This window comes from Phoenix dactylifera, chromosome 9 (genome assembly GCF_009389715.1).
Source record: "Phoenix dactylifera cultivar Barhee BC4 chromosome 9, palm_55x_up_171113_PBpolish2nd_filt_p, whole genome shotgun sequence".
NCBI lineage: Eukaryota > Viridiplantae > Streptophyta > Magnoliopsida > Arecales > Arecaceae > Phoenix > Phoenix dactylifera.
In genome coordinates, this window is record NC_052400.1 from 6,569,225 (window position 1) to 6,582,551 (window position 13,327).

At 49.8% G+C, this 13,327-nt stretch overlaps 1 protein-coding gene across 1 annotated transcript; it reads right to left on the minus strand.

The window, feature by feature from the left end:
* Positions 1 to 10,043: 10,043 nt before the first annotated feature.
* On the minus strand, positions 10,044 to 11,261 carry LOC103695559. Its single transcript, XM_008776924.4, has one exon. The coding sequence runs from the start codon at positions 11,097 to 11,099 to the stop codon at positions 10,521 to 10,523; it is 579 nt and encodes a 192-aa protein (XP_008775146.1). The 5' UTR covers positions 11,100 to 11,261; the 3' UTR covers positions 10,044 to 10,520.
* Between the last annotated feature and the right edge of the window lie 2,066 nt (positions 11,262 to 13,327).

Consider the following 13,327-nt stretch of genomic DNA (forward strand, 5'->3'; position numbering starts at 1 on the left):
AATAGAATAAATGTGTAAGAAAAAAAAATCAAAAAATTTTCACAACTCGAATATAGTTTTTGATCACAATATTTCACTAAATTACAATATTGAGCTGTCTCTTCATTAGATGAATATATATTTTCTTCAATATGTATAGAGTTAGTAAATGTAGGCCCTCCAAATATCTTAACTACTTCTTGCCTCCATTGAAATCTTCTAAATTTCCAACACAAACTCCAACGATATCTCTGAGTAAATCTCTCGTATCATCTTTTTCTACAAGATTTTTTTGCATGTTGCTGAATTCAAAACTAGAGGTGTATTGTGTATCAAAGGGTCAATTACATGGAGATGGCAACATAGATTCTCCATGAAATACCCACTTTGTATACTCTTTTATAAAACTGTTCCATACCAAATGTTCTTCAATTTGATATAGACATAGAATCTTTCCATTCGTACTAGTTTTCTCAATAGCAAATTTGATAAAATTCTGAACTCTATCCAAATAATTTTTGCTAGACCTCGAGTTATTTATCAAACTTTTATCCATTGTAAGTGAAAACTGATTAAAATTGCAACTTATCTAAACAAAATAAAAGAAATTAACACATTTATAGCATAAGATACCTAAAGAAATTAATATCCATTGTAGTGTGCAATATCCTTACAACTGGGGTAAATAAAATTGTATAAGTCGTTAGTCTTGGTCAATTTCAGCAGCATTTACTAGTTAATACTTTTTGAGCTATGCTGCAACTTTCTGTTAATATAAGTTATTTAAATTTCTATTAAATACCTTTTTGAGCTATGATGATATTAGCTCTTTGAACTGAAAAGATTCATTTTTGCGATGTCAAATTATCATATGCTCCATTAGGGTCTCATTGTATTGTTTGCTTTGTATGTGGTACTATATCACATTTTATTCTCAAAAGTTTTAGCAATAGATGGTATATGGAAATTTAATGCATGATAAGTTGTTGCTCAACAATGTCAAAGGCACCTTGACAAGAAAATACATTATAGTGAATGTTGAAATCAGTTAACAAATGCACTGCTAATAAAAGTTAGACTAAATTTCTAGGAGACTGTTAAATATATCTAATCGTTACTTAAAAAGTTGGACCGTGCAAGAAAGAGCAATTTTATTTCAAAAATGTTTACAAATTACAAAATCAATAGATATATCTTGAATTGCATTTTTCAAGAGGTTTCACCAATGAATCCAGGTTCCTAACTCATGAGGTTCACGGCCCAATTAGAAGCTTCAAATTGCACATCATACAATATCACTAAATCATGGTATTTCGGTTTGAAATTCAGTAAGTGTTTTGAAAGGTGGATGTGATATGCAGGCAAGCATGCATAGTATTAGGCAGAAGGTGTCCACCTAAGAAGACACACAAGGGGGTAGTGTTAAAATTAAGAAAGCTAATAAAAATTCATAATAAAAAGAGGCACATAACGGCTAGTTCAGTTAGAGCGAGAAGCTCCAGTTTCAGAGAGAGAAAATTCTAACGGCTAGTCGGCGGCGTCACTATCGGCGTCCGACGAGGCTCCGGCCGTCCGGAGTGACACTCACGGCGGGCGGGCGGGGCGGTGTGGAGCGTTACAGCTTGGTTTCGGCAAGCTTTCCTGGATCGGCAGCTCTCTTCTCGGCTTCCGGCGACCCTCGGGCGGCTTGGGGGAAACTCCATGGATCGCAAGGGGAAGGCACCGATGGAGAAGACGACGGAGCCGACGGGGAAGACGACGGAAGGAACGGCTAGAGGACCGGGTAAGTTTACTAACCCTGGGCGCGGAGGCAAGTCCGGAGCTTGGTCACGGCCGGGGCCGTGGGTTACTCAGTGGCCCACGGCCGCGGAGGTGGAGCGGCTGAGCCGCCGCTTCCCGGACGTCCTCCGACTACCGGAGGAGCCGATAAAGGCGGCCCGGTTGCAATGGGAAGGGCGCGCACTGGTGGCGCGGAGCTTTGGCCGCCGCATCCCGGCGGAGTGGGTGGCCAAAGATGTGGCCACCCGGACTAAACTGAAAGACGTGGTGGCCGTCCCGCTCGCGGACGACCACCTCGCCCTCCGGTTCCGGTCGACGGAGGACCGGGACCGAGCTCTGAGCGCGGGCCCGTGGGTGGTGGCGGGGCAGCTCCTCGCCATGAGCCCATGGGTCCCGGACTTTGAGCCGGATGCCGACACGGTGAAGACGGCCCTCGTTTGGCTGCGCCTGCCCCGACTCCCGCCGGAGTATTGGTCGACCTCGACCATACTCCACATCGCGGCGAAGGCGGGCCGGCCGATCGCGGTGGACGAAGTCACTGAGCAACAGGGGGCCATGGGTTTTGCCCGTGTGAAGGTGGCCATCGACACCACGGCGCCGCTGTTGCCAGGGGTGCTGATCCAGGGAATGACGAGGGTGCGTTGGCAACCCTTCGTTTTCGAGAATGTGCCGGCGATCTGTCCCCGGTGTGGATGCATGGATCATTCGGACGCCGCCGCATGCCGTTCTCAGGCGACTGGCCGAGCTGCGAGCGACCCGACCTCGGCAGCGGAGCCCCCTGGGGGCGGGACAGAGCGGCCGCCTCCGGCCACTGAAGAGGAGAACCAAGGGCCAGTGTATGGCCCTTGGATGGTGGCGACACGGCGGAGAGTTCCACGGGAGAACCCTCCGCCGCGACCGGGGGAGATGATCGGGTCCGATAAGGAGCCAGGGCCGTCATCGACCCAGTCGCCACCCCACGCGGTCAACCCGACCTCGCCGGCGTCACCGGCGGACACCGACGGTTGGCAGAAGCCTACAAAAGTTGCGCGCCGCCGGTCGCCGCTGGCCAGTGGGGGGGATAGGCTAGCTCCGGCCGCCCTAACAGGGGCTGCCTGGTTCCCCTTGGCTGGCAAACCGGGACCCGACTCGGTCGAACCGGGGCCGAGCCGGAGAGTCGACCTGGCCGTTTTGGCTGACCCGGCCCCCCCGCGGGCCGACTCTGGGCTCAATGGGGCGGGCGTGGACCGGGCCCAGAACCAAAAACGGCCCAGGCCCCCAGCGGGCCTTGGCCCACACGGGGGCCCGGGCCCGGTCGCCCAAAATACTGGGCAGGCCCAGCGCGCACGGGCCCAGCGGGCTGGGCGCCGTGGCCGTGGGCCGGCCCATTTGATCGGCGCGCCCTGCGCCAACGGCGCGCCGCGCCCCGTCGGCGTGCCGGGCGCGGAAGGCGCGCCGGTGCCTGCGAGCGCGCCCTGCACCGGGTCCGCGTCAGCTACCGCGGGCATGCCCTGGACCGGGTCCGCGCTTGTGGTCGCGGGCGCGAGCGTGTCTGGCATCGCGGGCGCGCCCACTGTTGAGGGCGCGCCCGATGAGGGGGGCCCCCCTGGTGAGTGGGCCGCAAGCCCTTTGCAACAGCAGGGCCTGCGGGCCCAACTTGCTATTGGGCCGCAGGCCTCGCTAGCTCTAGGCCCGGGAGCTGGTACAGAGGCCCCGGCAACCCAGGATCTGGCGGGTGGGGGCCCACGGGACTCTGCCCAGCCAGCCTCGGGTGCGGAGGACCTGGCTGACCTGTCTCCCTTGGCCCGAGATGAGCTGACCTTGGATGGGGGACCTGTGGCACCAGTGGGACCCTTCCAGTTCACCCCACCACGCCAGGAGCTGGCGGTGGTTTTGGGGTCCTTGCAGGCCGATGGCCAGGACCACCCTATGGTGGGTGTGCCGAGCGAGCCGCGACCGTGGGATGCGTTTGCAGACCTTGGGGGTGGCCCAGATGGAGTCTTCCGCTTTGGTCTACCTCCCCCGGTTGTGGTGGGGGACCACCCCATCCCACACACCGAGGGGAGCATGGCTGAGGCTCCACCATTAGGAGGGGGTACTGACCACTCTTCTGCTGTGCAACGCGTTAGGGCAGCAGTCATGGGGGTTGTATCCACTGCTAGTGGTGAGGAGGAGGAGCGAGATTGCCGGGGTGCCGGGCCTGAGGATGGCCCTGCGACTCTGGGGTAGGATGAGTCTGAGGCCGACTATGTGGACTGTGACCCATGATGATACTTGCTTGGAACTGTAGGGGGGCGGCCAAGCCGTCCTTCATGTCTACTTTCAAACGATTAGTACAAGTCCATAGTCCGGAGATCTGTTTCCTATGTGAGACCCGATTATCTGGCGATGGGCTCAGCCGTTTGAGATGACGCATGGAGAGGGATTGGGAGACCTATGCAGTCGATTCCCAGGGACTGTCGGGGGGTATCTTGGTTTTATGGAGGCGGGGTGTGGCGACAGTCGATGTCTTCCACAACTGCTCCCAACAAGTCATTATGATCATATCACGATCCGACGTCGCTCCATGGGTACTGTGTGGTGTGTATGCTAGTACGGACCACCGAGCTCGGAGAGTCCTCTGGCAGGAGATCACCAATCTGACCGCTCAGGGCATTCCGGCGGTAGCAATTGGTGATTTCAACTGTATCCAGAGTGAGGATGAGAAGCGGGGGGGCGCGGCTTTTACGGATCGAGTGGATAGGAGAGAGTTTCGGGACTTTGTGTTGCGGAATGGCCTGGTAGACTTGGGGTTCACGGGCCCACAGTTTACCTGGTGCAATAATCAGCTGGGCAGAGCTAGGGTTTGGGAGCGATTAGATAGGGCCCTTGCGTCCCCTGATTGGATCCTCCGATTCCCTACTAGCCGGGTTAGCCACTTGCCTCGGATAGCCTCGGACCACTGCCCATTGCTGCTATCCACATCATCTGGCCCTACGCATCGTAGCCCCTTCCGCTTTGAGAAGGTTTGGCTGTCGTATCCCCAGTCTTGGGATGTCGTCCGCGACGCGTGGCGGGTCCCAGTGCACGGCGATGCCATGCAACGGGTCTCACGCAAACTTGAGCTGACTAAACGGCGCCTTCGCCGGTGGAATCGTGAGGTCGTGGGCAATATCTTTCGGCAATTGGAGGGGGTTGAGACTTCGATCGCTGAGTTGCAGAGGAAGGAGGACTTGGGAGGCGTGCTTCCGGAGGACGATATGACTGATCTCCGGGGACTCCTTGCGACTCACCACTCGCTACTACGGCAGCATGAGATTTTCTGGCGACAGAAATCCCGGGTGTAGTGGGTAAGCGAAGGTGATCGTAACACTAGGTTCTTTCATCGGTCGACGGTTATCCGGAGACAGAGGAGCATGATCCACTCTCTGCGAGCTGGGTCTGGACATCGAGTGGAGGGTGAGCCTGCCATCCGGCAGGTCTTGCTCGATTTTTTCCGTACTAGGTGGACGGAGGATGAGGTGGCCAGTGATGGGGACCCTCCTCTGATGGTGGACGTAGGTATTGATGATTCTGAGAGCGTACTCCTGACCCGGCCAGTGTCGGCACAGGAGGTACAGGAGGCAGTATGGGCCTTGGCCGCAGATAAGGCCCCGGGACCTGATGGTTTCCCCCCGTTTTTCTTTCGGCAGTATTGGGGTATTATCCGACTAGCGGTGGTGGAGGCTATCCAGTGTTTTTTTGACCAGGCAGCTATGCCTGAGGACTGGAAGGCCACCTTTATCACGCTAATACCTAAATGCCAAAATGCGGCCGAACCTTGTCACTTCAGGCCCATCAGCTTGTGCACAACCCTTTACAAGGTTGTCGCAAGAATCATGGTGGGCAGAATGAAACCCCTCCTGCCTGGCCTCATTAGCCAGGAGCAGGGGTTCTTTGTGGCTGGCAGAAATATTTCCCATAATATTATGCTGGCCCAGGAAATGATGTGGGATCTCCAACGCGCTTCGAAGCGACACAGTCTGATGGCAGTCAAGCTGGATATGGAACGGGCTTACGACAGGATCAGGTGGAGCTTTCTCCAGCAGGCGCTGGAGGCTTATGGCTTCCCCAGGCAGTGGATCGGCTGGGTTATGGGGTGTGTTCGGGGGCCAAAGTTCTCTATCTTGGTCAATGGCACACCGTCACCTTACTTTGAGTCCTCTATAGGGCTACGACAGGGATGTCCTTTATCTCCCTACTTGTTTATTATCTGTGTTGATATCTTATCTCGGTCTTTGCAGAGAGTGTGCGCTAGCCGTGAGCTGGAGGCCTACACCCCAGCCACGGGGGCTCGCCCTATCTCACATTTACTTTTTGCTGACGACTGTCTTCTTTTGGCCAGGGCACGGACTACAGAGGCTCGGGTCCTTCGCAGGGTGGTAGCGGCATACTGCGCGGCGTCCGGCCAAAGGGTGAATTTTTCCAAATCCACCATCTCCTTCAGCCCCAGCACAGAGAGCGGAGTCAGACAGGAGATCAGAGGGATCCTCCAGATACCGGAGCAGGAAGGGACGCTTACCTACCTAGGCGTGCCTATCACTGGTCGGAGACTGCGGGTGGCAGAGTGCTCCGGTTTGGTACAGCGAGTCCGGAGCAGGCTGGAGGGATGGAGGGCATCATCATTATCCATGATGGGGAGAGTGACATTGGTTAGGACAGTACTGGGATCTCTACCGGTTTACCTCATGGCCAACACAGTGGTTCCCAAGACGATCCTGCTAAGGATCGAGCGCCTTCTTAGGGATTTCCTGTGGGGGTCATACGGTGGAGGTCACGGAGTGCACCTGGTTGCCTGGGAGCAGGTCTGCCGCCCCACTAGTGAGGGCGGTCTGGGGGTGCAGTCCCTTATTGAGAGGCGCGAGGCTTTCAGTGCTCGGCATGCGGCTCGGTTCATCTTGGAGCCACACGGCCTCTGGAGTCAGGTGATGGCAGCTAGATATGGCCGAGGGGTTTCAGGGGTGGCACAGCGGGGCCGCCAAGTATCCTTCATGTGGCGTGAGATCGGGAGACACCTGCCGGCAGTATCAGCACATATCAGGGTTTTGATTGGCGACGGTCGGAGTACTGATGTGGCTAGCGACTCATGGGTGGACTCCCTGGCCCTGAGCCGCTGGCCTACTATGTTTGACACAGAGGCGGTTGAGGGGTTGCGGGTGTGCGATCTCCTTGTACCAGGAGGAGCAGTATGGGATGAGGCCAGACCCAGGCTATTGTTCGGGGTACACCTAGCTGCGAGGATCCGATCCCTCCCGTTACCAGGATGTGGGGGGCCAGATGTCAGGGTGTGGGGCACCTCGAGCCAGGCCAGCGTTAGGTTGGGAGACATCACGCGCGCCATTCAGCCAGGGCATGAGCCGGGGCCGGACTGTACCTGGATTTGGAGGTCCGGACTTCATCCGAGGGTTGCTCTCTTTCTATGGAAGGTGTTCTGGAGCCGACTTCCTACGAGAGTAGAGCTGAGCAGGCGAGGTTGGGGGGTCCCAGCTGAGTGCGGGACGTGCGGAGCTGAGGAGTCAGTGGACCATGTGCTCTTCCAGTGTACATGGGCGCGGACGACATGGCAGTGGGCTGGGATCCCGCGGGGGGCCCGGAGTGAGCGGCTACAGTTTCTCAGGGTGACACGGCAGTGGTTAGCCAGCTTACGGACTCGCGAGGAGGGCATTAGAGCTACTTGCACAGCGCTTCAGATCTGGCTGGCAAGGAATGCCCGCACTCTCGGTGAGCGCAGGGTGTCACCGAGGTTTGTGGCAGAGCTTGCTCGAGCACAGGCTTGGGAGTTCAGACCCGCCCTTTCTACAGATAGACCTTTGATAGCTCGGGACACCTGGGGTTCCCCCCCTGCTTCGGCAGCTTCCCAGTTGGTGTTTTTCACCTGGGAGCCCCCACCCCTGAGTTTCCTCAAGGTCAACTTCGATGGGTCGGTTCTGGATGGCGGCACGCGGGGCGGTGCAGGCTTTGTCATACGAGGCCCACACTCCAGGGTAGTGGCCGCAGGTGGTTGTCAGTTGTTCGATACATCGGTGCCTGGAGCAGAGTTGCATGCCGCCTGGGCAGGCCTTCGACATGCGAGGGCAGTTTTGCGGGCCAGCTCGGTTATCTTGGAGGGGGACTCGGCCACTGTTGTCCGAGGGATTCAGAGGGGATTGGGGGGTGAGACTACAGACCATCCCCTGATTCGCGATATTGTGATGATGAGTCAGGGTGGGGCCACTTTGGCCAAACATGTATTCAGGGAGGCCAATGGGGCTGCCGACTGGGTGGCTGGCCATGTGGCCCACCACTCGGGGTACGCCCTTTGGGTAGGAGAGGCGGAGCTGCCATTGGCACTCCGTGAGGTCTTGTATTTTGACTTTATTGGGTGTATTCGTACCCGCACTGTATGAAGCACCCGCTTTCAGCAAAAACAAAATAAAAAAAAATAAAAATTCATAATTATAAAAGATATAAAATTAGATATAAATCGAGAGTAACTAAAAGGGACAAAGGTATACTTAAGGCTAGTTAATGGGCTACCTCCAAAAGCTACAATATTTCCCTACAAAATGACAAATAATTCTGAATCTACCTAATCATGAATAATCAATGCAAAATTAGAAGTGAGCAAATAAGAATCGGCGAAACTCACGGGCAATAAAAAAGGTATATTAGCACCAATTAGAAGGAAAAGTCACAATATAATTAATTGGCAAAATTTTTTGAGCTATACTTCTAATTTTAGCCGAGTTACCATATAATTTTTATTGGTCTAATCAAATTATATGATGATTCTTGAAAGACCTCTAATAGCAAAACTCCTGCTCATACTTTCTGTTTGCAAATTAAAAAGAAGTACAACTTTTTTTATACATAGAAAGCACCATATATATTCTTAGTGATCCATTGTTCATGACCTCCATGGAACATGAAAATAATAATGAGGTATAATTGTTTGTAAATCAAAACAGGTATGTAGTTACTCATGTAGATCAAAAGACATATCATACCTTGTGAGGACCCGTGCGGGTGTGTGTTTAGTCCCACATCAATTATTTGATGGATAGATCTTGGGTATTTATATGGGATCAAGGAACCTAAATAATACCTTCCAGCTAGTCTTTTTGGGTGAGATCCTAGGTTATGACAAATAGTATCAGAGCTAATCCGACCCATGGCCCATGTGAACTAACCCGACCCATGGCCCATGTGAACTAACCCGACCCATGGCCCATGTTAGGTTATGACAAATGGTATCCGAGCTAACCCGACCCATGGTCCATGTGAACTAGGAGACACTGCAGCATGAAGTCATTGAGGCTAACTATGGGCTGATCGTAATGCTTGTGATTAGATTTGAATAGATTTAAACCCTAAGCCTCATAAAGATGCCAGGATTTAAACGGAAAGAGTATGTGAGGACCTGTACGGGCGTGTGTTTAGTCCCATAATGGTTATTTGCTAGGTAGATTTTGAGTACTTATACAGAATCAAGAAATCTAAATAATATTTTATGGCTGGCCTTTTTGGGTGAGGCATTGAGTTAGTGACATTCCTGCTTCACAGATTCAGGGCGGATGTCGTCACCAGGAAGAGGGTAGGGTGGCCCGTAGTTTGTAGAGAAAGAACCCAAGAGGGAGAGGGTTAGAGAGAGAGAGAGAGAGAGAGAGAGAGAGAGAGAGAGCAGGGGCCAATTGAGGAGCTCAGAGGAGGAGGAAGAAGAGGAGGAGAACTGGTGTCGCGTGGTGGAGCTCGAGGGAGGAGGAAGACGATGGAGGAGCTCAAGGGAGGAGGAGGAGGACGGCGGAGACGCTCGGGGGAGGAGGACTAGTGTTGGGTAGTGGAGCTCATGGGAGGAGGAGGATGGCGGAGGAGATCGGTGGAGGAGGAGGAGCACTAGTGTTGGGCGGTGAAGCTTGGGGAGGGGGAGGAGGAGGAGGAGGAAATTAGGGATCGGTTTAGGGTTTGGATTGGGGCAGGAGAGACCAGGATTGAAGTAGGGGTTTTGGCATCCGATGACGTTCTTCTTCGTGTAATTTAACGATACTAATAAGCATCGTTTTATTAAAGTAATCTAACGACACTAGCCAAAAAAGCCTTGTGGAAGGCCAGTTTAAAGTTCTTGACACTTATAAACGTTGCTAATCTTCGACACTTGTTAAAAAGGTCAAGAGATCTTGGCGTGCTCGGGTGCTCGGGGGGCTGCCAATGCTTTCCACTAGTGTCAACAGCTTAGCGTTGGCTTCCCATCCTTCCCTTGTAGTGAAAAGAGCTAGCTCTCATTATACGTTCATACGATCTTGCTTTAAATCTTTCCAAACCACAAAAGATTTTACTACCTTATTTTTCTTAGTGGACATACTTTCCACTAAGCATGCACTTAGTCTCTCTCTCTCTCTCACACACACACACACACACAAACACACACACTCTTTATGCAACTCCCGTCAACTTTGGTTACAACAGATAGCGGCCATACATCTTTAGAATTCCTACCCAATCCCTTACAGTTAATAGACACCTTCTGAGGCCTCCCAGCCAATCCACTAGTACCTTATTTATAAAGTTTTATGGCTTTATAGGATCACCATGAGTGAAAACAGAACAATTTATTCCTTAGCATATTTCCCCATGGGCTGTGGAAGTAGATAGAACTTAATTTTTACAGAGATTTCACACGCTTTTGACATATATGTTTTGGATGAATTCGGTCTAAGAACACAGTAACAGCTCTCTTGATATCCCTGAAGTAGTCTTTGTTCTATCCTATGCCTAAAGCTGTTCTTTCTTCACTCATAGCATAGTAGCATTCTTGCTTCAAGCCTCCTCTGCTTGTTGACTCTTGCAATAAAGTCCTCAACTCTCCTGTTCAATTCATCCAAGCCCTTCTCCCCCTCTCCATCCACCTCCTCATACCCTCCCTCCACTTGAGCCCATCCTCCACCTCCTTTTTCCTCTTCTCCCTCTTCTTCTTCATCAAAAGCCTTCTTGCATGCACTTCCTTTCTTGCTTTTCCTCGTAGATCTTCTTCGAAGGTTAGTGTTTCTGTTCATGTACTCTTCATAGATATCAGGAGGAGTCAAGGAAGACTTTGAGAACTTCGACTCACCGATGAGGAAGATGACAATGAGATTGCACACAACGAAGAGGCACTTGGGTCCAAACACGACGGCGTGCAAGTCGGGAAGGAAAACAAAGAAGAAGAGATTAAGAGAGGAGAAGATGGTGGGGAGCCATAGGGGGCTCGAGAGGAATAAACCAAGAAGCAGAATTGCTACTAAGTATTGGATGAGGCTTGTCAGGAATTGCCTCCTCCTCCTCCTATACCTCTTCATGGCTTGAAGCTTCTCAATCTTGGTAGTGTCCATTTTGCCAATGGAGGCTTTGGGACTAGTATTAGATGGTAGTTTGTGGGGGACTTCCTAGGCCATGCTGATTATGGATTAAGGAAGGTTGTGGAGAGATAAAGAGTGTTTATAGGAGTGGTAGAAAATTGTTGGAAGGATTCTCATCCGACAGAACAGAGAGCAATGCGGTAGGAGGTTTAAATAGGAGCGTAAAGGAGATCTCTTGTGGTGGGATGCTGCCTTTTCCTCTTGAAATGGGATTTTTATTTGGCAGCGTGGGCTGTCCTTTTTAAAAAGTTAGGATGGAGGTGATTGAAGGCTTCTTTTGCTTTCTACTTCCCACTGCGTTGCTTCATGGTATTGGCCTTCCTGATGGACATAAACCTTGGTGCACGAGGTGCAACCAGTTTGGTGTGGAACGAGTCAGTGAGCAAGTACCCCAAAATGGAATTGGATCTGCTAGGCCATTCAGCTCACCGAACACCATAATGCGCGACTCCAAGGCTAACATCTATCTCTATTATTTTGGTCTCATTGATGTATTGCAAAATATTTTTATTGAGCTTTCATGGGGGAGCATTTTCACATGTTCTTCTTTTCCACATGCAATACAGTATCACTTCAAAGAAAACTAGAAAAATGATGTAAGATAGAATGAAGAAAGTTTTGAATTATTTATATCTATTTTATTCGAATATTGTAGCGATATTATGGTGAAAACAAATTCTCAATAATTCATCTATAATTTTTGTACCGTTTCCTTTATGAAATAGAGGAGGATGTCATGGTTTCTTCTTGGTCCCGAAATCTTAGATACTAATAAAAGACTCTTTTAGAATATGAATAAGTTTTTTGCAAGAAAATATTGCATAATTTCACATATGACATTATTTGTTTCTAAAGTGGTGTAACCTATGATAAAATAAAAATGGTTATTTCCAGAACCAAATCATACGAGTCTTGGAAGGAGTAGCAGCTCTTCAGAACACCAAGAACATCAATTTTTTATTTGATTGCTAGAAGACTCTACATTGAAAAGTTCTCACCTCTGAGGAAAGCACCTCATTCTTCCTTCAGTTGGTACAGAAGTAGGGAAGAAAAAAAGTGCTTTGACTATGAGTCCATGCTTTTGGCATGAGTCTCATAGCTTTTGCATTATTGTGGCATGCAGCAGCTGGCATGCATATTGATTAAAGAGGACACGTATAAGTTTCAATCACATTTTAATAAGTTTCAGAGACATTTTAATTCAAGGTATATCAAATGTAATCGACTAAATGCATCATTTAATACAATGTTTGCATTTTTAATTTCTGAAAGTGCTTCAGAGGATGGTAAAAATCAAAATAGTTTTGATTTTTTTTTTTGTCTTCTCCAAAGTTTTGGTTTTCCATATGGGCATCTAGATATCTTTCCCAATAATCATATAGTTAGAATTTTTACATTGATGTCCGAAGCTAGAGGCAGAAAAATTGGATAAAGTGAAATATTCTGTACTGGAAAATATCCTTGAACGGATCATTAGTGCCTGGTGATTAAGATTCTTTAAATTTTGGAAGCACATTCATATACTAACTCAGATAGAATCACAAGTCATTTTCTCAACTATCATTAAGTATTCCCAAATTTTTTTTCCCCCATTCACCTTGCAACTTTTCCACTACAAACTTGTCTCATCTAGAAGGAACCATCAATTACTAATTTCCAAATTGATTAGCTCAAAGCATGCTCTAAGCTCTATAGCTTGGAAGCTGGACCCTGTTACCATGGTACTGCCAATTACTTCCCAAATGATATGAAAACACCAGAAAACAAATCAACTATCACATGAATTGACACACCAAAGGGCAGATCCATATCTTAAAACTTAAGGACTAAGCAAACATGTGGTTGAATGAGTCCAACTTTACCATCTTACTTGCTCCCTCACGCTTCAAAGAGTCCAAGGTAATGGACCCCAATGACTTCATGACTTCTTAAGAGTATGAGGAGCCAATGATATGAGTAGAACAAGTCATACAAGCAATCTCAAGGTGAGCTCAACACCTCTTAGCCATCCCACAATATTCGAATGGCTATGATTTAGATTACAGACTTTGATTGCCTATAGTATATATACTCATGCTTGATCGCCTAGATCTCCACAGAATGCACTCTAAAGCCATAAATGGATCCGAGACCTGCAAGTAAAAGGGAGCCATCCTTCTTGTTTGAGTGGAAGAACTTTATTAGGTGGTGGAGGGTTTAGA